At 40.4% G+C, this 27,362-nt stretch overlaps 1 protein-coding gene across 2 annotated transcripts in view; it reads left to right on the plus strand.

The window, feature by feature from the left end:
• The first annotated feature begins 2,900 nt into the window (after positions 1-2,900).
• Positions 2,901-27,362, plus strand: part of llgl2 (LLGL scribble cell polarity complex component 2) — a 94,470-nt gene continuing 70,008 nt past the window's right edge. Inside the window, exons 1-14 of one of the 2 annotated variants that reach the window (XM_028028600.1) lie at positions 2,901-3,106; positions 3,646-3,650; positions 16,576-16,690; positions 17,390-17,487; positions 20,076-20,157; positions 20,233-20,348; positions 20,503-20,661; positions 23,513-23,675; positions 23,766-23,898; positions 23,988-24,042; positions 24,183-24,337; positions 26,344-26,555; positions 26,784-26,851; positions 26,941-27,094. In XM_028028600.1, coding sequence (XP_027884401.1) covers positions 16,616-16,690; positions 17,390-17,487; positions 20,076-20,157; positions 20,233-20,348; positions 20,503-20,661; positions 23,513-23,675; positions 23,766-23,898; positions 23,988-24,042; positions 24,183-24,337; positions 26,344-26,555; positions 26,784-26,851; positions 26,941-27,094 — 1,470 coding nt within the window. In that variant the 5' untranslated portion in view covers positions 2,901-3,106; positions 3,646-3,650; positions 16,576-16,615. The remainder of the gene's footprint in view (positions 3,107-3,645; positions 3,651-16,575; positions 16,691-17,389; positions 17,488-20,075; positions 20,158-20,232; positions 20,349-20,502; positions 20,662-23,512; positions 23,676-23,765; positions 23,899-23,987; positions 24,043-24,182; positions 24,338-26,343; positions 26,556-26,783; positions 26,852-26,940; positions 27,095-27,362) is intronic. The other variant, XM_028028599.1, reaches the window with a different exon arrangement.

Below are 27,362 nucleotides of genomic sequence, written 5' to 3' on the forward strand. Positions count from 1 at the left end.
TTCCCCTGGCTGTGCAAACACAACCCCCACATTAACTGGGCCGATGCTTGCATTGACTCATGAACCCCTTTTTGTCTCAACCAATGCCTGCAATCTGCTAAGCCATCTCTGCCTTCAGAGCCGCCCCAACCCATTGGTGAACCCGATCTAACTAATGTTCCTAAAGAATACCATGACCTCCACTGGGTATTCAGTAAAGATCTCGCCCAATCTCTCCCTCCTCATTGCCCCTATGACTGCTGTGTAGACCTTCTTCCTGGAGCCCCACTTCCTTCCAGCCATTTGTTTAATATCTCTAAGCAAGAGAGGCAAACTATGGAACAGTATATAAATGACTCACTTAAAGCAGGTCTCATTCGTACCTCTTCTTCCCCCCTTGGTGCAGAACTCTTCTTAGTGTCTAAAAAAGATAATACTCTCCAGCCATGTATCGATTATAGAGGGAATTCTAGCGGAATTCTATTACTGACTTAGACAGACATCTTCTCACGCTCAGAGAAAACCATGGACCTTACCAGAGGGGCCGCATTTCATTGGATGATGTCCATTCTACGTGGTCACCTGCGTGGCCGTCTCACAAACACACGCTTCCCGTTAGCTAAGTACAGCGTAATGGCAGAACTGATACAACTTCTACACCTTGAAGCCTGTCTGCTACACAGTCTTACGTTAGCTAAACAGATATCAATATGCAATGTGTACTGTATCTGACATACACTAAAGATTTTATTTTAGCAAAAAAGGCTTTGGACTAAACTGTTACTCGTGTTAGCCACTCTAGCATCAAGTACAGCTAGTCAATCAACCATCGCTGTGTTCAGGGAAGTGCTGATTAATAATCGAGAAATAAATATCAAGCCTGGAAACCTGTTACGGCGACGATCTGGAGTCAGGTTAAGACCCCGATGAGGATGACGAGCATGCAGTTGAGCTTCCCTGAGACGGTTTCTGACAGTTTGTGCAGAAATTCTTTGGTTATGCAAACCAATTGTTTCAGCAGCTGTCTGAATGGCTGGTCTCAGACGATCTTGGAGGTGAACCTGCAGGATGTGGAGGTCCTGGGCTGGTGTGGTTACACGTGGTCTGCGGTTGTGAGGCCGGTTGGATGTACTGCCATATTCTCTGAAACGCCTTTGGAGACGGCTTAAGGTGGAGAAATGAACATTCAATGCACGAGCAACAGATCTGGTTGACATTCCTGCTGTCAGCATGCCAATTGCACGCTCCCTCAATGCTTGCAACATCTGTGGCATTTTGCTGTGAGACAAAACTGCGCATTTCAGAGTGGCCTTTTATTGTGGGCAGTATAAGGTACACCTGTGCACTAATCATGATGTCAGATCAGCATCTTGCTGTGGCACACCTGTGAGGTGGGATGGATTATCTCAGCAAAGCAGAAGTGCTCACTATCAAACATTTAGACAGATTTGTGGACAACATTTGAAAGAAATGGTAATATTGTTTATGTGGAATGAATTTTAGATCTTTGAGTCCATCTCATGAAAAATGGGAGCAAAAACAAAAGTGTTGCGTTTATATTTTTGTTGAGTGTATATTTCATAAAATTTTAACAAACAAATGGCTTCTACCGTGATAATTATGTGAAATGAAATTAATTATATCCCAATTTCAGAAGATTTGCCTTTGCCTTTACAGAGCTCTTTGGTTCCTTCTATCAGTCTGTAGCTTCTCATATTGAGGTCATCAAACCAAATTTCAGATCTACCGTAACTGACTGACACCTGCTGACCTCAGGTTTGCAACTAGCTTGTGACTGAGAAACCAGTAACCTCCTCCCAGATGATGACATGAACTTGTTAGTTCCTCTGTCCATTGTAGTAGTCGATATATTGTGAAAATCCGGTAGAAATGATGCACTAATCGAGTCATGTTTACATAGAAACAACGCGCTGCGAGGCTTTGTTTGTGAGACTTTCGGTCGCGTGGGTCGGTTGTGGGCGGAGCTTGGTAAGGTCCATTGCGAATGTCTTGGAGCTCTGCGTGCGAGTAAAACGGGGAGGCGATGGGTGACAACACGAACAGAAATATAGTGAAGTAGAAAGTACAGATACTTACTGTAAACTGTAGTGGAGTAAAAGTAGTAAGTATCCATGATTAAATCTTAAGTACAGATACACGAAAAATTGTACTTCAGAACAGTAATGAAGTACTTGTACTTCGTTACTTCCCACCACTGGTTTTACTTTAGTATATGTGGAAAACAATTAGTTTTATGTTCATTTATTTTGTTTTGCTATTACTGTTTAATAACAAACCAGTAATAACAAAAGCTCACACACTTTAAATTCTTTGTAAATTTATTTGTAAGACTCTGGCCAGGGAGTCTGCCAGGGTGCAGACACTGGGCGCATTCATTTACAGTATGCCTGCGGATGACTCGGGCAGTAATGACACATAATTAGGGTGGGGGAAGTTTTTATTTTGAATGGAGGCCCAGCCGAGGGCCAGAACAGTCAAAATAAATAAAGTTTATTAAAACATTTGCTCCCAACCTCTTAATCTACCACATCGACCTGTGTGGTCGATTACTAATTTATCATTGAGGACATAAGAAATTAGCGTACAGCCTGTAATGTATCATGTAAATTAGTGCACCGCCTATAATTTATCAAGTCCTCCAGATTAATTTGCTTTATGCATCATTTCTGTCAGTGTTCGTATTTTGGCACTTGTCTTTGATGGGGGTTTATCTCTCCTCTGAAAAAGGGTGAAATTGTGTGCAAACCACACCTATAAGCCTCACTAATATCCTCGCCGGCTGAAAAATGGAGCGTACCCACTGTAATTTACGTATTTCCGCCTACCTGTGGAGCTGTTTCCGGCTGACAGCGAAGCTCCACCACTTAAACTCTTTCTGTGGGGCCAAGTACACCTCGCTGCAGCAAACAGAATGGGGCGGGTCCTTCTCTGTGGGGCTGGATCGTAAGGCGGAAACAGGATATGCCAAGTGAACGTTGGGCTGAGGTGTGTTTATGTGAGTTTTAGGGCCGATTTTGAAAAAGTAAAATTTAGCCTGGCAGGATAGAGCGGTGGAGACAAAGTATTCAACTCCTGTCTTAGTTTGACAACAGTTGGACTTCTCCCGGTGAGTATACTTTTCCTTGGGTTGTGGGGAGTCTTACGCTGCTTCCTGGCAAGATAAGGTCGTGGTGTGGCTGTAAAAGCAGAGAACTCAGGTGTGATAGGAGGAGGACATGGCTGCTGTTCGTTCAGGTGTTAAAGTTTGTGGAACTAAAGTTGGGTTCCTGCTAAGGCCGGACTTGGCTCCCTCCTCAGCGGTATGCTGGCTAAAGTTCCAGCAGCAACAACTTTCACCTGCTTAATCTATCTCCGTCACATAGAAAGAAGTAGTAAAACTAAAGTTAATGTTTTCAGACTCATAATTAGCTAGAAGTAGTGTCTTTGTGGACAGAAGATAAAATCTACTTCTCGGTTGTGGGATATTAGACCATTTGTTTTGGTGGGGTTTAATCCATTCCAGCTGTCAAAACGGTCATTTATCCGCAGGAAGACTGAGTGCTTTCTGAACAACTTTTGAATTCCAGCGGAGAAACCAACACAATGGTAAAAGTTTGTCCACTTTGACCTGCAGAGGAAAGCGGGAGCTTTTACCGGCTGAATAAGAGTTCCTACAATTGTTGCATAATGACGGAACCGTCTAACCCCTGTAAGGTGTGTCTTGGCTCATCAGCAGGTGTGTTATTACCACGGCCATGTAGTTCCATACAGGTTAGGGAGGAGCCGAGGACTAGAAAGCTTTATTGGGTCACCATTCCAGAGAACTCCACGTTAGGCTTCTCATATAGGGTTGGTAGAGGATGAGAAGTTAAGTAGCTCTTACAGGTCTTAACTCTTGTGTGCTTTTTATTTTGGTTTTATTCTATTTGCTGTCTTATTGGTAAAATTGTAAAACACCTTGGTCAATTTTTTTAATGAGCTATGTAATGTGTCAATACTAAAGCAGTTTAGTATTGAGAATTTGCTGAAATGATAGCAGGATCCACCTGGCCGCCTTAGGGGTTTGTCCTTCCATTTTCACCTGCTGCAGGTGAACAAAGAACCTTTGTTAGTAGACTGAGTGCTGTTTCAGCTTCATTGTAAGGGTCATCTGAAATTACCTTACAGAACAAAATAATGACAGCTACCAGTAGGCCTGTCGCGATAAACGATGATAATCAATTAATCCTACGATAAATTAAAGCTATCGACGTCATTTTAATTATCGGCATTATCGTCTCTTCCGACCTTTTTCTCTTTCAGCTAATGCGACTGAATGAAAAAGGGCTCAACTCCGGTGCTCTCCACTGACTCCTCCCTTCCTCATTTCCTTAGTGTAAAGCCCAGCGCACACTACACGATCTTAGAGCTGTCAGCCGATTGTCGGCCCATTTTCAAAACCTGACAGAGACCACACATTACCCGACAGAAATCCTAGGTATAACGGTTAGATCGGGTTCGGTCCTGCCGTGTGGTGTCCAACAATGGGCACAAAATAGTGGCTGCAAGTCCAGTGAACTAATTTTAAAACCAGGCATTAATCAATGCTTTACTACAATCTACCTGCAATGCATGTGGCTAGTGTCAGCGTAAAGTCCTGACTGAATGAAAATCATTAGAACCTATTTATGTCACGTTAACGAAGAACAGCTGAAAAGTTATGGGGTTTATCAACTGCGGTAGCAATTTAGCTCCAACTCCTCCTCTTGTCATTTCTATATGCTTTGCATGTTGAATAAACATTAATGTTGTTTTCACATATCATCTCGGGTTGCGCCGTGTCAGGTGTTTGGGATTCCTCTCTGTAATTTCCCCTCATAAAGAACGGAGGAGAATCCTCGCTTTCTGATTGGCTATCTGTCACATTCAACAGGCTGCGTTAAGCTCCCAGTCGGGGAAAACCCCTGATTTGGATCGGAGCGGCAACGATGATCTACCATAACACACCACACAATCTTAGAAAGACCAACGTGCTAAGATTGTCATAAGGGGAAAAATAGGAACAAAAAATCGTGTAGTGTGAACTATTGCATCAGGTAGTGGATGTGCCCATCTTTTCCATTTAAATCTAATTATTACTGAAGGGCAACATAGTATACAGACTTCATAATCTGCACTCTTTTGGTTGAATGCAGTATTTATTTCCACTTTGGCTTTATGTTGTTTAGTTTTTTTTCCAGTACATTTTTTGTTAATGGAGACTAAGAATCCATTTTATTTTTGTTTTTGGTTGTTTTGTTTATTTTGTTTATCAGTTTCAGTGTTTAGTGTTCTTTTGAAAATAAAGTGTATCTGTCTTTGGCAGGAAATTGCATGCATTATTACTACGTCATTTCCATTGAATCAGTGTAAACATTTCTTCAAACAATATTATCATTTATCACAATAATTTTTGAGACAATCTTTCAGCAAAATTTGTTATCGTGACAGGCCTACATACTGCAGCTTTAACTTCACTTAGGAGAGGACAGGCCAGGAGGGACGTGGGTTAGAGCTGCTGCTATCTGACTCATCTGTTAAGAGTGGTAAAAGGTACAGGTGCAAGTTAAATATATGAATATGTTGGAAATGTTTTTCCTTTGTTCATTGAATGCTAGTGAAACGGAGGCAAACAATAGTCTGTCGCTAAGCTAACTACAATGCCACAGCGAATGCAGGCTGTAATCAAAGCTAAAGGCGGACCAACAAAATATTAGAGAGTGTGACCATTTTAAGGTGGCGACTTTTTTTTTGGCCAGGCAGTGTATATTAAGATGTGTTATCGCAGTGGCAATTTCAGGTTAGGTGGTCTGTGAGTGTTTCTTAAACGGCTTAAGTGGTCCTCAGCCTGAAAAAGTTTGAGAAACACTGCTCTAAGATGCATTTCTATGTACAAGATTAATAAGTATGGCGTTCGATGAACCCTCGCTATAACGCGGTTCACCGTTCACGGCCTTGCTGCTTCGCGGAGTTTTTTGTGCAGTTTTATTTTTCTTCACAGTGCATTGTGTTCTGCGTCCTAATTGACTAAACAGTCTCCACGCTTCTTCTCTACCTGTGTACCAATCACGTTACGGCATTTAAATATACGCAATACAGCTTGGCAAATTTTGGCAAATATTTTTGCCCAGAAGAAAAAAGCGACAACAACTACCAATAACTATGTTCTTCTCTCAAAAAAACACACCTGCACTACAGGCTTCAGGAGAAATATGCCACTAGAGAGCGGAGTGAGGCCGCAGCGTCACAGTCAGAGGAACAGTGAAATACGCAAGTCACAATTTGTCCTACTGTACTTCGTATTGATGACTAAAATTATTATTGTACTGTAGTTATTTGTAAGAACGCGTTCCATTTGTTAAAAAAAATGCTTAGGCCTGAAAACAGTGTTTGTTCTTTGGTTTCAATGTAGAGTATTTAATTATGCTGTATAATAATTGTAAAAAAATAAAGGGAACTACTTCACGGATTTCGCCTTTCACAGGTTCTTTTGGAACCTAACCCCCGTGAAAAACAAGGGTTCACTGTATATGCCTCTAAACAATCATTTAATGCCCATATTAACCATGTACTACAGAGCTGCTACATCTCTATGAAGAGACTGTAGTAGCTCTCTAAAAATTTAAATATTGTGTAAAAGAGCAATATTGTCATTTTCTAGAGATTCATTATAACAGTAGAATATTTTGAGCTAATTTTGCAATTTTAATAAATGTGGCTTAGAGCTAAAGAAAACCCAAAATAATAAAAAAAACAACCCAATGTTGTGTTTTGCAGCAAGCATCAGCATTGTCTGCTGACTGAGGGCTTCCCTAACAAGCTGTTTGTATGTTAAACCTATAAGTAAACTGCGGAATCTGACAAATTAATCTACTGATATATTTAGGACATTTGTTTTATGTAGTGAGTGAGATTACTATCTGAAGTGTGGTGTTTTTGCTTGTTCTGCTGACATCTTGAATGTCCAGAGTAAAATATGACAAACCCAAGTTCAGTAACAATCGTCTTGTTTTTAGCAGTTGCCTCAGTCTGCTATCCAGTTTAAGGATGAGATCAGTATCGAGTCTGATAATGATGTCAGATCAGCCCATCTCTAGGAGGTTTGGAATGTGTTGACAGACTTGAGCAAAGAGAGGGTGGGGCCTCTACTGTACACATCCTTTTATGCATCCATCCATGAATCACAGCTAATTATACAGGTTCTGGTGCCCATCTCTAGGGGTCATTGGACGAGAGGCAGAGTGCACTTTATGTAGATTGCCAGTCCATCACAAGGCAACATAGAGACAATTCAAACATACAAGGATGCCATCATACCAAAGCACAGTTTACCAGGGCTCAATTATTCTAGTAGTCATGTTTGTGAACAGTGGGAGGAACCCATAGAGAACCCTTGTATTCACAGGGAGAACATGCAGGAAGAACTCAGGCTGGGACTTAAATGGGGACCTTCCTGTCTCATTTCAGCAGTTCAACCATGCTCTTATGTCTTAGTGATGAAATAGATACTGGTTTCAATGATTAGCTTTCATGGAAAAATGTAGAATTAATATTAGTGGGCATACTTTTAATTACACCGTTATTAATTTTTCACTCAATATTTCCAACAATACTTGCATTTTATATTGTAATTAAGTCATCACTATGATGGTTGCAAAAGTTTGTACATCATTAGGCAAATCCACATTTCATTTTACTGCACCCAATGATTGGAACACTTTGCAATAATAATATCAAAGGTAACACTAACTTCAACATAAGCCTTTATCAACTCAGTTAAAACTACAGTATTACTTTTAAAAACGTATTTGTAAATATATTACAGTACATTTAGTCAGTATGGATATGGTTGTTTCCTTATATTTTATGATATTTGTTTTCTGCTATGTCTTATTCCATTTGATATTTTAATGTTTCTGAATAAGTTGTTGAAAAATTGAATGAATTTGTTCTCAACTTACCTGGTTAAATAAAAGTTGATGTTTTAAGTTATTGTTTTGTCATGTATGTAACAGCTCTGTCTTGTAAATGTATAGGATGTAAGACTATATTAAAAAAAAGAAGAAATTACCCGTGGAGTGCTGCTTCTCACAGTTTGCTCTAGTTTCACTGCCTTCTATTTCCACCATGGCAAAGAAATTTCACCCAACAAAGAGCCCTAAGTATTAAATGTTGCTTCATTTTAGACTTTACTACTTATGTTATTTTGTCTGTAATTCCAATTTTTAATTTTTATTTATTTATTTATTTATTTGACGTAATGCGATCTGTATCTGATTTTTTTCATGACAGTCTGAACAACAGAGGTCGAATTCTTTTCGAATGTGACCCAGGTCACTTGGGTATCTGATACATATCCGATTCAAATGTGACCTAACGTTCAGGTCGCATTCATCTGACCTGAACGTCACTGATACTCGACAAATGTCACTACTGTGCATTCTGATATGCACAAGCGGAAAGAAAAACAACCATGACAAACTATAATGAGGATTAAGTTGTTAATATGCTACTCTGGTCGGACAACAACTTCAAATGTGTAAGCTATGCTCCACCTTTAGCATCCATGTTTATTTCCGCAAACACGGATGCGGACGTTTCTTCCGCAAACAAAAGAAGACATCTTCTTTTTATGGCGGTTGGGAGAACACTTGAGAACGATGACGTTATTGCGCCCTCTACTGCGGATGCGGGACACTTTCAGGTTGTTTGCCTGTTCACACTGCAGAACACATACATGTCGCATTTACTGGAAGTGTGAATGGCCACAACAAAAAAATCCAATTTGACAAAAAATTGGAATTGGGCCACTTCAGGCTGCAGTGTGGACGCAGCCATAAGCTCTGTCCAAATTCAAGGTCTGCATCCTTCGAAGGATTGGTCTACGTAGGTCCTTCCAAGGCCGTGAATGAACTAAGACCGAAAGAGAAAAACAGTGAATTCGAACAGGTCTAGCCTTCACCAACTGTCACCGCCCTCACCTCAGCGTAACTCATGTTGCCTAGCAACCGTGACAGCGTGAAGCAGACAGCGGCGAAGAAAAAAAACAACGGAGCTGATGTTTGTTTTTTAGTCATGTTTTACTCCTGATTTCTGTATTATACTTCACCTTGTATAGTAAAGGCTGTTCCATAGTAAAAAAAAAAGAGAAATTTGTTAGATTCTAAAATGTTCAAACATGTATTGCACATTTCTACCAGGAATAAATAGAAGCAAATTATTCATTTTCAAATATAATACTCTCCAAATCTTGGATAAGCCATTAGAGTTAAATAAAACTAATATGTTTGAAGGCTTAACTTTAATCAATCAAACCGATTTGCTCAGGAATAAATTAAATACTTAAGTAAATCAAACATTTTACACTAGATATTACCTGTCTGAATAATATCGGTGTTTAACTTCCACTCATTGGGGAAAGCTAGCGGGAGTTATTAAAAGAATGTGCCAGGAGTCAGGCTTTCTCCTCTGGTATACTGAACCTGAAGCGCCCGACCATTTGGCGAGGGGAGCTGGCTGTTAACACAGTGGGAGCAGACATGTCCGAAAATGTCAGAGCAGGTTATGTTTTGGTGAACCGAGCAGATATTTGAGACTTACACACTTACATTCTCGCCTAAAAACGCACAAAATCACGTTTTGTCATTTAAAGTGTAATATAACAAAATAATTTGCCGCTCTTCACCGCTATTGTCACCCTCCCTGAACGCCCGGTTGGGACCCGCAATGAATTATGGGATATGGTGGGCCGTGAAGGATACACCGTACCCATCCTTCAAATTTGGGGAAAAGGAGGATGCATTTGGAGGCTTCATGTGAAGGAGTCTTTGAATTCAGACAGGCCTTGTCGCCACGCTATGACGTAATCGGCCTACAAATCCGTCCTTCGAAGGATGCAGACCCTGAATTCGGACACAGCTATAGTCTCTGCTCGGACTCTGTTTGCTTACAAAACGTTCTCTGCTTGTTTCTGGAACAAAAATGCACCGTTGCCTGGCAACCTCTCAGCCAATAGAAGGACTGGAGTTTGTTGGGTGATGCCATGTTTACTGTAACATGGAGCAGAAAGCTGAGGCCATTGTTTCCCCCTGCAACCAGTCGGTGGCGCGGGTTGCTACAATCGATAATAGCCACACAGGTACGCCCGCTAGAAGGAAACAAACACACGCACTACAACACTTTCATTCTATTGGCTGAGAGGTTGCCAGGCGATGGTGCCAAAAGGCAGTTCCAAAAGCAAGCAGAGGATGTTTCATGAGCGAGTAGAGAGTTCTGCAAGAACATGAGGAGAAAGGTTCCAGTAAACATTGCAAATTTTAAGAAAAATATTAAGTCCTGCTTTCAAAATAAAAATGTAAGCAAAAGTATTAAAAGTTTTGAGAACAAAAGATATGACATCCTGCTTTCAGACTGAAAATGTCTGCTCTTGGATTATGGCAGAAAATTTCCCCCACACAGATTTATTATTATTATTTTACATGTTTCTAAAAGAAAACAATATTTTTGAACTATTAAAATGTTCGTATGGAAGCCAATGTATCCCACATCTTCCAATTCTAAACTTTGCAAAGATAACAATACTTAAGAATTGGAAGAATACACAGAGTTTTTAAGAGAATTTAATGAATGAAGGAACAAATCTACCAACATATTGATATATTTAACTTGCCCCTTTTATCACACTTAACAACAGATGAGTAAGTCAGTAGCCGCTCTACCCCTGATACCAGTAAAATGCCTCCTCTGGAAAACTCGAAAAATTTAACATGAATACCAGTTTTGAGAATGTTTCATAGTTTTATTGAATTCTGCTGGCTGTAATAGAAATTATCCCATGGGGACATTACAGACCTTGACCTTGATTTAGCCAGCTGGAGTAGGCCTGTCACGATAACAAATTTTGCTGAGCGATTAATTGTCTAAAAAATTATTGCGATAAACGATAATATTGTTTGAAGACCTTTTTACACTGATTTAATGGAAATGACATAATAATGTATGCAATTTCCTGCCAAAGATAGATACACTTTTTTTGCAAAAGAACACTTAACACTGGAACTGATAAACAAAACAACCAAAAACAAAAATAAAATGGATTCTCAGTCTCCATTAACAAAAAATGCACTTGAATAAAAACTAAACAACATAAAGCCAAAGTGGAAATAAATACTGCATTCAACCAAAAGAGTGCAGATTATGAAGTCTGTATATTATATTGCCCTTCAGTAAGAATTAGATTTAAATGGAAAAGATGGGCACATCCGACTGCCTGATGCAATAGTTCACACTACACGGTTTTTTGCTTACGACAATCTTAGGACGTCGGCCGTTCTAAGATTCTCGCTTCCGATTTCGTAAACGATCATCCTGTAGTGTGTGGTGTGTTACGTTAGATCGTCGTGGCCGCTACGATCTAAATCAGGGGTTTTCTCCGACTGGGAGCGTTAACGCAGTGTTCAATGTGACAGGTAGCCAATCAGAAAGCGCAGATTTTCCTCCGTGCTTTCTGAGGGGAAATTACAGAGAGGAATCCCTAACAGCTGACACCTCGCAACCCGAAGTCCAGCGGACATTGGAGATGATGGGTGGAAACAACATTAATGTTTATTCAACATTTTGTGCAAAGAATACAGAAATGACAAGGGGAGGAGTCGGAGCGAAATTGCTACCGCAGTTGATAAACCCGGTAACTTTTCAGCTGTTCTTCGTTAACTTGACATAAATAGGTTATAATGATTTTCATTCAGTCAGGACTGACACTAGCCACATGCATTGTAGGTAGATTGTAGTAAAGCATTGATTAATGCCTGGTTTTAAAATTAGTTAACTGGACTTGTAGCCACTATTTTGTGCCCATTGTTGGACACCACACGGCAGGACCGAACCGCTAGGATTTCTGCCGGCTAATGTGTGGTCTCTCAGGTTTTGAAAATGGGCCGACAGCTCTTAAGATCGTGTCGCGTGGGCTGGGCATTACACTAAGGATATGAAGAAGGGAGAGGTCAGTGGAGAGCACCGGAGTTGAGCCTTTTTTCATTCAGTGTCATCAACAGAAGGAGAAAAAGGCGGAAGAGATGATAACGCCGATAATTAAAATGATGTCGATAGTTTTAATTGATCGTGCAATTAATTGATTTATCGTTTATGACAGGCCTAAGCTGGAGTCACTCAGCAGCAGATGCTCACATTGGACACAAATAACAAAAGGTTACAGAGTGACAGAAGCACACATGAGAACAAGAGGAAAGAAGAAAATAGGCACATTGATGCGCAACTAATATTATTATCATCACAATATTTACCAATACTATTGCCATAGCAAGATTTTCTAATATTGTGCCACCCTAATAAAAAGGATTCAAAGTAATTTGACTATGTGAAGTGTTGGCTGTGTGTGGAAGGGCTTAAGTCAGACTAAATGTTTAAGTATAGCTTTATGATGCTGGTTTGTTTTTGGATAGAATATCTGAGCAACCCAAGTACTGAAGGCCTGCTTCACTGAAAGTGAGCTTGTTCACTCAGGTTGCAGTCTTAGCATGATATATCAGGAGGGTCTTATTTTTAAAAAACTGAAATACATTCCATCATCTGACAAAGTCTTTTTGGTTACTGTTCCACATAAGCAGAATATACTCAAATCATCCTATCATGAATAAAGATCACAAATGCCTTTTGAACATTCAACTATTTTTAGGCGGTCATTTTATGTTATGGGTTGAGTGGGGCCAGGGATGGAAAGACAGAGATGTATGTAATGTTTATTTCAAAAAGCCTTTTGGGATTTTTCAGAACAGTTCGAAATTAGTCAGACATGAATGTGATTGCATGGATGCTGATGGGTTTATCAGAGACCTGGTTGAGAATTCTACCTTGGAATATTTTTTAAATCTGGCTTAGTTGGAATAGTGATGATGTTTCTTGTGCGTAATATGTATGAGCCTAACTAATATTCATCTGCAGGTATGTCGCATCTGGTTATGCTTTTCTAGGTTCTTTATATAAATTTCTGTCTTTAGCATTTTTATGCTCTACTTAGGACCTGAGAGGTGCTTTCCTCCTCTTAGGACTGTGCTTATCTACCTCTGTAAACAAAGAAACTTTCTATCTTAAAAAATGTTAGTCTTTTGTAAACTGATATTCATATTTTAAATCAGACATTTGCTGGCTACTCTCAAAAAGTTAAATTCATTTTATTTGACACTTAAGATAAGGGCTTTAGAGAAACTGGACTAGCTATTACAACAGCCAGTCCAGTCTTGGAGTAGAGGAATTACTTATTTCCTGATCTGGACTTTCTTGGACTGGAATTTTCCAAGAAAGTATTTTAAATGCTTAAACACTGTTGTTAACTGCTTCTCTACTGGACCTGGTCTATACTGGAGTCGGTGTTCTGACTATCAGTGCTACCTCGTCAGATTTCCCTACCGTAACATGGATAGATGGCCAAGTCTGTCAGTGCTACGCATCCAAAACTGCTACAGTCATGTTTACACACCGAAAACTATAGCGGGTTGTGTTAATGTTAAATACATTGAATAACATTATTTGAGTGACGGGACTGCAGTGGAAGCTTAGGAACAATTTATATACACAGCCAAACCACAAGAATATCACTTCCTTCATCTGAATATCCTACCCGTTTAAAATGAAAAGCTGTGGATTGTGCACTAGTCCTTTTATTAGAATATCTTACGTTTTTAAAAATATGTTAGTGTGAGGTGTTTGTAAGAATGAAACAGTGTCAGACAGGAGAAACATGTTGTTGAAATTAAATTAAACACAGACAGCTACAAATACTGATCAGGTAATTTTTTGTGTGTGCATTAATAACTTGCATGACAGATTTTATCAAATGCAGCGCAGTCACAAGGTGTCCACCGATAATATACACTAATATTACACCGCTATTACACAGCTTCAATCTCAAATAACATCGCTACCAACGTGCTCTATTTAGCACGGTTTAATAAAAAGAGTCTTATTAAACTAAAATATTTTAAAGTATAGGGACAGGGTTATAAAACCAGGTATGAATAAAATAAATTAAATAAAGCTTACCTTAATCTTCAACAAAATATAACAGATGAAACAGAACTTCCACAGGTGGAATGTATTGATAAGAAATTGCTGAGTAGGTAGTATGTGACGTAGCATCAATGTGCACATGCGCATTACCACACGGTAGGACAGATTCATGGGTAGCATCGAACACCGGTCTAAACTGGACCATGCGTTTATCTTCACTCAGATTTGCTTTTGCTGCCGATCGTCCAGCTCACGTTCAGCTCCAAATCTTCCTTCCGTGGTATTAATGAAAAACCAACAAATAAACTGAGGGAAAAAAAACTTATTTAAAATGTGCCTATTGATGTGGATTGTTTTTTTTTCAGTCACATCGATTACGCCAACAGCATCTTCACAGGTCTGCCTAACAAATCAGACAGCTGCTGCTGATCCAGACACTGCTGCTCACTGCTGCTAGTTCTGACTAAAACTAGGAAGATAGAGCACATCACACCAGTTCTAAAGTCCTTCCACTGGCTCCCTGTAGCTCAGAGAATAGACTTTAAAATACTGCTGTTAATTTACAAATCACTGAACAGCTTAGCGCCACAGTACGCTAAAGATCTGGTAGTGTTGTATCAACTTTCCAGACCTCTCAGGTCTTCTGGTTCAGGTCTGCTCTGCATCCCCAGAAGCAGAACCAAAAGAGGAGAAGCAGCATTCAGCTTCTATGCACAACGAATCTGGAACAAACTTCCAGAAAACTGCGAAGTTGCTGAAACACAGAGTGCCTTTAAATCTACGTAGTCTAAAACCCCACCTGTTTGGAGTTGCCTTTGAAGCATAATCGATTTAAGAATTTAACGATGGCACTTGACTTAATGTAATGTTTCAGTTGTTCATTCTATGTTAAATGATTTTGTATCTTTATGATGTAAAGCACTTTGAAATGCCTTGTTGCTGAAATGTGCTATACAAACAAAATTTGATTGATTATTTTGGTCTACACTAGAGCTGGTTTATGAGCCACATTATCAGATGTGATGAGACATTAAAACGTCTAGTGCACGTCTCAAGTTTTGGCTGATCCTCCATCTGTTGTATTGAGTTTACAGAAAGATTTATGGTGGAGGAAGGCAATTTTCCAACATGACATCATTTGTGCAAGCTAATGTCTTTAGGATCATTACAATCATGTGATACGCTGATGAAGATGTGTGGTATGCTGCAGGCTAGTAGACAGAGCGTTTACAGCAGGATATCTAACACTAGTTAGATATCCTGCTGTAACATGGCCATTTAACATGGCCATTTAAAGGCCATGTTAAATGGAGTTTCTGGGTTCACATGGCAGCATGTCTGCATGTGCAGCACATTGACCTTCTGAAGTTTGACTCAACAGAATATATGGCAGAAAGGGAAGCTCAAAGGAGCTCATGTTCTCCAGAACAAGCTTTTGTTTTTACCGGGTTTGTCTTAAAATAAAGAAATCAAAGTGGAACTAACTCAGGAATGCTAACATTTTCTTTTTTTTTTAAATTTTATCTTTATTGATTCTCAAGAAAGTATCATTTACATGAAATTAAGCCTCTACATCACAAGACTAACGTCAACATTTGAAATAAGGTGGGCAAGTCGACCATTGCATTATAACAGTCAAAACAAAAATGCAACTTCCCTTCCCTGAGAAAGATTATAAAGCAGGGAGTAAAGAGAGTGCAAAAGAAGAAACCAAAAAAAAGAAAAAAATTAAGTTAGAAATGTAAAAAGCAAACCACAAAAAAAAACATCAATGAAAAATATAGAATAAAATGATTATGAAGTATGGCTGTCATAGGAGAGTGGATTGTCGAGGAGATTTAGTCAAGTTTGGTCTCTAAAAATGAAATCAGATCTTTTAAGTTTTACCTAGTCTACCCAAATCTGCCACCACTGACAGAAATGTTCAGCCTTGTGATTGAGAGAGGCTGTTATTTTTTCCATTTTATACATGTTAAATGTTATGTCGATCCAGTCGTCTAAAGTTGGCGAGGGAACACCAAATCCAAAGTTCACATCCATCAAAGGGGTCTTCAGGCTGCGCTTTGTCTGGTCCCTCACCTAGGACCTGTCTGCCTTGGGTGACCCTACCTGGGGCATAAAGCCCCAGACAGCATAGCTCCTAGGATCATTGGGACACTCAAACCCCTCCACCACGATAAGGTGGTAGCCCAAGGAGACACTGATACGTGAACTAGAAACGTATTTGTACAGGTTTTCATGTCAAACCCAAGATGATGTCATTTATGGATGAAACGATTAATTTGGTTAATCATGATGTATCGATTATTAGAATAATCTACTAACTTAGTAATAGTATTTTGGTATACAGACTCAAAGAAAGGCCATCTGCTGAAAGAGCATATTCAGAGAACTAAGCCAAAGCTTTACATAAATATAGATTGTGCATTTAAGATAAAAAAAAACCCTTCTTTGTCTGTAAATCTATTCTACCCATAACTCAAGTGACCGTTTTAGCTTCACATACATGTACACACGTGTAAACATCTTTATTTTTTTCCATTTCATTCCTCATTCTTTGGTGCTGCGGGCTCCAGGCTGCTGCTGAGGCACCATGAAAAGGTTCAGGCGACATGGAACTGAGTCCCAGCGGGATCGCCTCAAACAGGAGCTCTTCCAGTTCACCAAGGCAAGTTCATTCTTTTCACCACTGACCTCATTATCAATGGTGGAGGTGAAGGTCATATCATCATTTTTTTCAGAGGGTTAATTTGCATGTGTTGATGAGTTGAAATGACAAGTAAATGTTCAAAGATCAGATGATTTGATAGCTTCCAGATGTGGAAAGTCTTAATTCAGTTCCTTAATGCATCAGCTCATTAAGTTTGCATGTGTGAGAATATTCCAGGCATTATTAATGTCTAATCCCTTACTAACAGTAAGTGACTTTACAATGCACCAAAAGTGTAACCTTCACTTTCACTGTTTTATGAGGATATTGTTTTATAATCTCATAAAACACCATTTTCTATGAAAAAATGGTCACAAGAATCGATCTACCAAATAATTCCTGATTTTAGTCACATCTTACCTCATAGCACACAATGCTTTAGGAAGGCTAATGTAACAAAACTAAAACCCTCCAAATAACATGTGCAACCTTTCAATACAGTACCAGACATGCACTACAGGGCCATGGGGTCACTGGGCAGACAAACTAAACTCCCATTAATCTTTTTATTCTATATATTTATATTGATACATTTTATTATTACTTATTTATTTTATTATTATTGGAGCCTTGCAACAAAATTTCATTTAATACGTACACTTAAATGTACATTTGAATAACAATAAAGTCTGTCTGTCTGTTTGCTGTCCTGTGCAGACTGTGGAACATGGATTCCCCCACCAGCCCAGCGCTCTGGGATACAGTTCCTCTCTTCAGCTCATGGCCATTGGAACTCGCTCTGGAGCCATCAAGCTGTATCCCTCTCAGAAACTCTGATGCTTCTTTAATGGGAAGGACATTGTGCTAAGACTGAACCGTGTGTTGCAGCTCCGCTCACTGGCACTCATTTATCAATATGCAGTGCAAACTTGCACACTAAAAGGAATAAAGGACAAGTTACAGGAGCACAAGCTGGCTTAGTGGTAGAACGAGTTAGCCATATATAGAAGCAACAGACCGCAATGCAGTTGTTCCCGGTGTGATTTCTGGCCCAGCTGCATTTTCTGCATGTCTTCCCCTTTTCTCTCTGCCCTTCTGCTTGTTCACATACTAGTAAAGAAAGACTACTTGAGCCATAGAATCTTAAAGCAAAAGTTAGAAATGTCTGATTTATCAAACCAAGCGTACACTGGCCAGTAACTGCTTACAGACCAACAGTTGCAGTAAATATAAGGTCAGATCTGTATTTACTTATTGCCGCAGTGGCTTTGCCCACACAATCTACAACATGAATGAACAAAAAATGATAAAAATAGAGATTTCTATGAGACATCAAACTGACAGTGCGACATGATTATTGGATATTAAAATACAAATAAAAGCTAAAACCGTAACTTGCAGTAGATCTGCAACTTGTACATTTTATATCTTATTTTATACACTGCCTGGCCAAAAAAAAAGTCGCCACCAAAAAATGGTCACACTCTCTAATATTTTGTTGGACCGCCTTCAGCTTTGATTACAGCCCGCATTCGCTGTGCCATTGTTTCAATAAGCTTCTGCAGTGTCACAAGATTTATTTCCATCCAGTGTTGCATTAATCTTTCACCAAGATCTTGTTGTATTGATGATGGGAGAGTCTGACCACTGCGCAAAGCCTTCTCCAGCACATCCCAAAGATTCTCAATGGGGTTAAGGTCTGGACTCTGTGGTGGCCAATCCATGTGTGAAAAAGATGTCTCATGCTCCCTGAACCACTCTTTCACAATGTGAGCCCGATGAATCCTGGCATTGTCATCTTGGAATATGCCCGTTCCATTTGGGAAGACAAAATCCATTGATGGAATAACCTGGTCATTCAGTATATTCAGGTAGTCAGCTGACCTCATTCTTTGGGCACACAATGTTGCTGAACCTAGACCTGACCAACTGCAGCAACCCCAGATCATAGCACTGCCCCCACAGGCTTGTACAGTAGGCACTAGGCATGATGGGTGCATCACTTCACCTGCCTCTCTTCTTACCCTGATGCGCCCATCACTCTGGAAAAGGGTAAATCTGGACTCATCAGACCACATGACCCTCTTCCATTCCTCCAGAGTCCAATCTTTATGCTCCCTAGCAAACTGAAGCCTTTTTTTCTGGTTAGCCTTACTGATTAGAGGTTTTCTTACGGCTACACAGCTGTTCAAATCCCAACCCCTTGAGTTCCCTTCGCATTGTGCGTGTGGAAATGCTTTTTCGTTCACAATTAAACATCCTCCTGAGTTCTGCTGTTGTTTTTCTTCGATTTGATTTGACCAAACGTTTAAGTAATCGCCGATCACGATCATTCAGGATTTTTTTCCGACCACATTTCTTCCTGGAAGATGATGGTTCCCCACCATCCTTCCAGTTTTTAATGATGCGTTGGACAGTTCTTAACCCAATTCTAGTAGTTTCTGCAATCTCCTTAGATGTTTTCTCTGCTTGATGCATGCCAATGATTTGACCCTTCTTAAACAGACTAACGTCTTTTCCACGACCACAGGATGTGTCTTTTGCCATGGTTGTTTAAGAAATGAGGAGTTACTCATTGCATCAGCTGGGCTTAAATAACTTGTTGCCAGCTGAAAGATAATTGCCTTTGCAGTACTTATCCAATAGGAGGCTTGTACCTATTTGCTTAGTTAAATCCAGTTGGCGACTTTTTTTTTGGCCAGGCAGTGTATGTCCTACCAAGAAAAAAAAAGATTTCATTAGAAATTCAGGTAGGACCCCATCCAGCATGTGGACAGCTTGAGATCCCTCAGACAGATCAGTGCATCACATTATAGGACATCAAATTACTCCAACATTGATCCAGAACGAAGTCCAAAGAATCATTTCAGGCACTTCCTTTGACATTTTTTTCAGCTGATCCAAGATCACTCATCTGCCTGAGTAACTCCATGCAGTAACTTGTGTGCAAAATGTGCACTTCTCAGATATTCTGTCGAAAAGATATGCTGACAAAGAAACCAGCTTGAAGAGCACCTCCTTTAAGCTTCCTTGTTTACAAAAGGTAGGCTTAGTCACAGCTTCCTAAAAATATTTCCTGTATTAGATTTTCTTACCTTTTGTAATCGGTCAAAAGTAACTCCAAATTAATGCATTTCTAAGTCTTTGACTGCTCAGCGTAATCCACCTTTGGGAAGAAACTGAGACTAGAGTTTTCTCCATTGGACCGAGCCTCTGATTGCTCAGACAATCTACTAGGGGGCAGAGTGCAGTCCCCTTCACACACAACAAAGGGAATTATTTCACCAAATGTTATTTATTAATAAAAATATTTAGACTTTTATTGTTCCATGAACCAGAACCATGAATGAAACGTATTGAGTGCACTTCCTGTAAATTCAGACTGTCCTTAACTGGAGCGCAGGTACGGCGCTCCTGGCGTGGAGTTTATGGGTCTCCATGATGAAAATGCTGCCGTCACACAGGTGTTCTTCATGCCTCATCAGGTACAGTAAGGAAAAATAACAGGCAGAGCTTATAGCAGACACACACTACCTCCAACCTTTGTTGTGTTGGTACAGGTGGAGCTGGTGACTTTGCTGGATGACAACAGTCTGCACATGTGGACTTTACGAAGCCACAAAGGACTTTCAGAGCTGCTTGAGATAGGCCGTTTCCTGCTGACTGGACCACCTGGGTACACAGACATACTGACACAAACCAGCTTTTCCCATGCTGAGCTGCTCAGGTGGTTCTCACCTGGCTGGAGCAGCAAACAACGTTGCTCCCTTTCAGAGGGATGGAGCTGAAGGCTGTCCTTCTTGTAATTTTCTTGTTTGTGTATGTGCCAGGGCCCCCCCCAGTGTGACCAGAGTGACTTCAGTGCTGACTCACTCCTCAGGGGAGCTGCTATTGTTGGGAACAGAAGGTGGACATGTGTTCATTGTTGAAGTCCCAGGATTCAGAGAGTTGGAAGAGATGAACATCAGCCTTGACCAAATCACCAGCTGGTGAGGAATCTCTCATTTATGTCCTCTTGAGCAACTAAAGTCCCTTATACTCTGCAGGGCCGGACACTGGGCCAGCCATGCTTCAATCCCGACTTTAGTGTTTTTTGCATTAGCACTTCCAACCCGGTCCCACGTGGCTTGATGGAACCCTTAGAGCTGTGCTTCCAATCAGGGCTGAAGTCAGCTGTTTATTGGTGCATTGGTTGCAGGGGCGAGACTGTAAAGAGTCATTATCCAGATTTTTTAGAGGTCTGTTTAGACTTTCTCAATGTCTGCTACTTTCACAGATCGGGTCAATTAATTCCTTTCATGATCCATTTTTACCCGTTAGTTTTTAAATAATGTTATGACATATTTAATAGCATTTATTTTAATTTGGTTAAATAATATTAAACAAGCTTAACGAAGAATCCACATTGACTCATCACATATCAAGCAGATAAATACATGCAACTTTTTCTCATCAGTTGGAAAAAATACATACACTGACTTTTGTCCCAATAACTGCTTATAAATACCATATTTTCCGGACTATAGAGCACACCTGACTATAAGCCGCACCCACAAAGTTTAAAAACAACCCCCAGAAACGTACATATATAAGCCGCACCAGGCTATTGCTGGGTTTCAGACACGTGACCCAGATGACACGTGAAATTCAGATGGAGCGCTGGAAGTGGATTTCTCTGGTTCAAAACAAAGCAAAATTGATCACAACAGTATGCTAATGCCCTAAATGGGCTGGAACAGACGAGGCATGTCGAAAAAATACAGTATATTTAGGATATGATCCGTATTATCTCGGTAAAAAAAACCTTCTCTTATAATGTTGAGGATTTACCCGCATCGAGGCGATCCACATAACTACCGCAGACCTCATATTATACGAGCCAGAAGAAAGTTTTCAAAAGCCTGGAGAATATAATCACTTAGTTTCAAGTTGGGTCAAGCCTTTAAGATCAAAAGAAGCATTAAATGGCTGCCAACTTGTTTCTGCCTGGTCAGTAATGAATTGTGCTATTTTAAGTAATTAGTCTATGATAACTATGCTATCGCTAACAACAAACTGACCCCATATTATTTCTATGAGCTTGGATCTGCCAGTAAATAATTTATTTAGCTTCTGTAAACCCAAATTCATGCTGGAGTTGTAGGTCAACGATTCACTCCGATCTACAGAAACCCCCATGTCTGTGTCTGGACACAAATATACTTTGTGGCCAGACACGCATGTGGGGGAGTAGTCACAGCTCACTGTGACTGTATGGCTGGGTAGGTTTTATTTAATTTATTTAGCTTTCTTTTTTCTTTTAAGTATGAAAGTCTCACTAAATAAGCATTATCTTTTCTGTCCGTGACTCGGCATTGAGCTAACTGCTAACAACATTAGCACTCTGAGGACAACCACGGTAGGGTGTCCATCCATCCATCCATTTTCTAACACCCTTGTCCCCTAGTGGGGTCAGGAGGGCTGGTGCCTATCTCCAGCTAACGTTCCCGGCAAGAGGCGGGGTACACCCTGGACAGGTCGCCAGTCTGTCGCAACGGTAGGGCATAAAAATAACATAGCTTACCTTATATATAAATGCTTGGCTTTCTAAGTAACTGTCAAATAAAATATTTGAAAATACAATTTAAACAATGGATCATAACCTGTTAGAAAGTGGCGCTGCAAATTCTAACGTTGCTAGTTTCCGCACCTAATGTTTATAGCTGTAGATTGTTGATCCACTTTTCTCCTCCTTTTTTGGTAAGCTTTTTAAAATTAACTCCCTTGTGACCAACTACCTTCGAAACACAAAAATAAAGTTTATCTTTCTCTCTATTAGAATGGTTGGAACAACCATACAGGATACAGACTTTAGACATTTTCATGCTGGATCAACAGAAATAAATGGGCTGCATTTACTTCCGGCCCTCCATCTGCATTGGGTGACGTCTGTGCTACATCATCTGAAACCAGCAATAGCTGCTGGTATCTCCGCCGCTCTCAGTTTTCCACAAGGAAAACCTTAATAAATCTGCTATTAACGCTGAACCATGGATTCGTTCACGCCGAGCTTATGTGTAGCGGCTTACCTGTACTGCCAGATCGATAGCCTACAACTTAAAAGCGGCATCATATGAACTTCTTTGTGTTGTTTCCATGATGAGGGGATATGAATTGAAAACATTTCTCCGTCGTGCCTGCTGCTAGCATGTGCTTGTTCTAGGACTGAAATGATTCCTCGAATGATTCGAGTACTTCAATTATTAAAATTCCTCGAGGAAAATTTACCTGCCTCAAAGCTTCGTTAATTTATGTTTTATTATTTAGCGCACTGTGTTTCGGCCGGAACATTATTTGCGTTGCGCGGAGGTCTGACTTCCGCCTCTGAGTTGTTGACAAAAACTAAGTGTTAGCGGCATAACAACCAACTTTCAAGTTTGGCCCGTGGGGATTTTATTGATTGATGATAATGCCCGGGGTTTCATCATTTTTGGGGGACCAAAAAGCATCCTTAAAATGACTGGCGTGATGCCTGTCATTTTAAGGCAGCCTTTCTCCTGTGAGAGCTGCTGGTTGAAAACGAACGGTGGGAAGAGCGCTGAAGGAGTATTTATACAGGTGAGGAGATGGACTGAAAACGGCGGGCTGCTGAGTAGTTGATGGTTACAGTGTAAGTGTAGCTTTACGGACGAAACGCACAATAAATTTCATATCCTCCCGGTCTCAACAAACGGGTGGCGGAAATCATATTTTCTCCATGACATCATCAAGCAAAACTCAGCTAACCTGAAGAAAACAAAGCTTGTTTCCTGCTCTCACCTGCCTCTGTCGGCTCTGTTGACTGTTGACTTGTTACTCCAGTGTACCAGATGACTACATTGGTCGCAGGAATCTGGAACATGTTGAGGCCCTGCAGGAGAACCCCATCAACTCCAATCAGGTTGCTATCGGCTACGGACGGGGTCTGATGGTCATCTGGGATTTGAATCACCGCTGTGCCATCCGCCACATCCCGGCTACTCAGGTAAGTGGCAAGAGTGGGAGTGTAATAGCCCAGCTGCCAGCCCATCTACCAGCCCAGCTGCCCTAAGCCTCTGAATGTGATCACCTGTAGCAGCTGGAGAGCATGTGGTGGACGGAGAATGGAAGCTGCATTCTGAGCTCGCACAGTGATGGAAGCTATTGCTGCTGGACATTGAGGACTGGGGATAAAAAGGAGGAAGAGGAGAAATCCAATATTCCATACGGTGAGGAAGAAAACCTTTTTTTCCCCCCTATTTGAACTTCCTGCCACATTTGTAATGTTTGGGGCTGATCATTTATTTTCTTGTTCCAGGACATTTTCCTTGCAAGGCCATCAATAAAATAGTTCAGCTTCCGACTGCAGGAGGGTGAGTTCATTACACTTAGCAGAGTTATTTAGTTGGACAGTGTCCTCAGTGAATTTGTGCAAATGTTGAACCTCCTCCGCTGGATATGTTACACATTAACCAGTGGGCAAACTGAGCTGAACTGGAACTTGTTTGTGTAGGCCTCCGTTCCTGCTGTTCAGTGGTGGCATGCCGCGGGCCAGCTACGGGGACAGACACTGCATCACCGTGATCTACAGTAAAACACAAGTGGCCTTCGACTTTACCTCCAGGATCATCGATTTCTTTGTCATCAGAGATGGCCCCCACCACACAGGCAGGCTTGAAAACCTCAGGACTTCCTCCTCGATTGCCTAATAAACCATTTAGCATTGTCCTGCTGTTTTAGTACAAAGCAGGAAAAGAACCTTTTTGAATAATAATAATAGGTTCATGTGAAAGGAATTCAAAGAAACTATCTTTAGCGACTGCTCTAATTAAAAATGCTAGAACTCAGTCATTATGCATAGAGATAGACAGAGTGATAGTTTTAGGTAGTGTACTGTCTAGAAACTAGTGAACACAGTCACAGATTCTCCAAGGTGCCACTGGGATTACTTACTGTGCCCACATGTGTCCAGTTACTGCATTTCAAAAGCTGTGCTTTTGAAATACAGGATAACAATTATTGTTCAGAAAGGGCTTAAAGTGAACATATTTAAATCCATTTAAAGCCTTCCTTTTCACATGTAAATTATTTGCTTATGATCTATATAATCTAGAACTGCAATGTGGTCTGAATTCCTGATGATTGTAGCTCCATAGACGACTCGTTTTCTTTTTCTGCGGTCTTTTTAAATGTGAATGAGACATTTCATGGCCCCCTTTAGGTCACAGAGCATTCCACTTCAACCCGTTCAGCCATTTTTGTAGTTTTTGATACAATTATCTACTGGCAGCGAAATTTTTTATTCCAAAGTTTATTAAAGATGTCAACAACAGAAGACTTGTCCATCCAACCTTACATGTTGGAGCCAGTGTCTGACCCAGAGCAGGAGAATGAAGACAAGCCTGCAGAACCACACATTCAAATGAAAGCATCGCCATGGCATTATTACTGTACTTAGACCCTCTGCATCCATACCAGATACTTGCTATATAGAGTGTAGATTAACTATAGTGTCCATGCAAATTGGATACCTATTAAAATATTGATGCTACCACAATATGAATGAAGTAAACAAAGTTTCAACAAAATTAACAAGTTGGCAAACGAGACCATCAAGAATGTCACTGGTTGCATTTGGGTCATGTGTTTAATGAGACAAAAATTTAAAAAACATACCCAAATAATTATATTCAAATCATGCAGTACAGTTATATCAAGAAGCCAGCTAAAAGAAGAAGATGGTACAACGCTACTGTCAATCTAATGGCCAGAACACACAAAATTCATGTCTAAAATAAGCTTTGCTGTTATTTCAGCATTATTAGCAGCGTACTTTTGCTGTGAACCTCATTTACATATAGAGAAGGATCTTACTCCTCAATCAGACAAAGTCTTTTGGAAAGTACCTCTTTACTGCCAGAGGTTGCTGAAGCACTCCTCCTCAAGTGCTCCATGCAGATTTTCCCCATTGATGTGGGAACATTCCTGAGAAAAATTTAAATGAAGCAGGCACTTTGAAGAGGCTCTGATGCCGAGGGATGATGTAAGGAATCATGTGTGTTAATACACTCTAGAACCGAATATTTTTGACTTATCTGCTTCTAACTTAGGCATTTGGACTACAAAATCAATGCAAGGAAAAAATGATCCACAAAACTGATTAGCAGAAAATCATGACCTCATCAAATGTGGTGGAACTACATTTGCAGAACAGGCAATTGATTCTTGTATAGATTAAATTGCCTGTTCTAGACAAGAAAAGGCAATTGAGAAAAATGAAGACTGAAAAATATAACCCAAAAAGAATACAAAGATATCTATGCAGGACCGGGACAAATTAAATACAAATTTTTGCATTCCTAGATGCTCAAAGTAAACAAAAAATGTATTTAAGGGCTAAAAAAGTGGATTTTGCATGACATGTCTCCTTTAAAATGACCCTGTACTGTAGAAGGCTAGTTTGATCAAAACTGAAGCATAGACAAACAGCAGGTAAAAACAGATCAATCTTCTTTTCTGAACCATGTGAATCATGTGGTGAAACAAAGACCAGTGGCAATGATCTGTATTCAAATGTCTTCAGTTTGATTAAAACATGATTATTTTTCTCATACTCCCTTTATCCGAGAGCCTCAGCTTGGTGTGATTCTGAGAATCTCTGCGTGTCTCTGCAGGAGAGCCCAGCGCGCTGGTGGTACTGGTGGAGGAGGAGCTGGTTGTCATCGACCTGCAGACAGAAGGCTGGCCTGTTATTCAGACACCTTACCTGGTTCCGCTCCACAGTTCAGCCATCACCTGCTCCCACCATGTGTCTGCCATTCCCCTTAAACTATGGGAAAGGATTATTGCTGCTGGAGTGGTCCAGAATACTCAGTACTCAAAAAAGGTTCCCATGTTGGCAGGAAGTTATTTTTATTCCTTCATGAATTTAAACTGTTTAACCTGTGTTATTGTGTCAAAGCCTGTTTCATCCAAGATTTCTTTTCAATAATCTAGACTTTCCTGTTAAGCAACAGATCTCCATTCACTGATGGAAAAACTGACATTGCATGATATACTCTACTGTCATATTTTTCCTGCTTTAACATGATGGACTTCCCTGTTTTCCTGTTAGCTTTGGCCGATAACAGGAGGTCAGAACCTGGCCCCAGATCCTCCACAGAGGGACCTGTTGCTCACTGGGTCAGTTCATTTCTTGTTTTCACATGTTCCACAAATCCACCTTAAAATACAGCACATGTTAACAATACATTCTTTATTGGTTCACGCAGACATGAGGATGGAACTGTGCGGTTTTGGGATGCATCAGGAGTTTGCCTGTATCCTCTGTACAAGCTGTCCACAGCGGCAGTGTTCAATGCAGATGCTGACCTTAATGACAACATGAGCCAAAGCGCTGAAGGAGAGTGGCCACCCTTCCGAAAGGTTGTGTGTTCTGCAATCTACATTTAGCTTCTTTAGAATGAGAAGGAGCAGATACCCAGTGGAAGGTTTTTTTCTACTCTGCTGGCTGGGGTACTAATATGGAAATTTTCCATTGAAAGACTTGTATGTTCTGATCTAACAGTTTTTTTTACATTCTATTCACGGTGCAGCAGTTGGTAGCAGCAAGAAGGTCCTGGGTTCAAATCCCAAACTGGGGTCTTTCTGCATGGAGCTTGCATGTTCTCTCTGTGCATGCGTAGGTTCTTTC

The sequence above is a fragment of the Xiphophorus couchianus genome, chromosome 9, assembly GCF_001444195.1.
Source record: "Xiphophorus couchianus chromosome 9, X_couchianus-1.0, whole genome shotgun sequence".
Taxonomy (NCBI): Eukaryota; Metazoa; Chordata; class Actinopteri; order Cyprinodontiformes; family Poeciliidae; genus Xiphophorus; species Xiphophorus couchianus.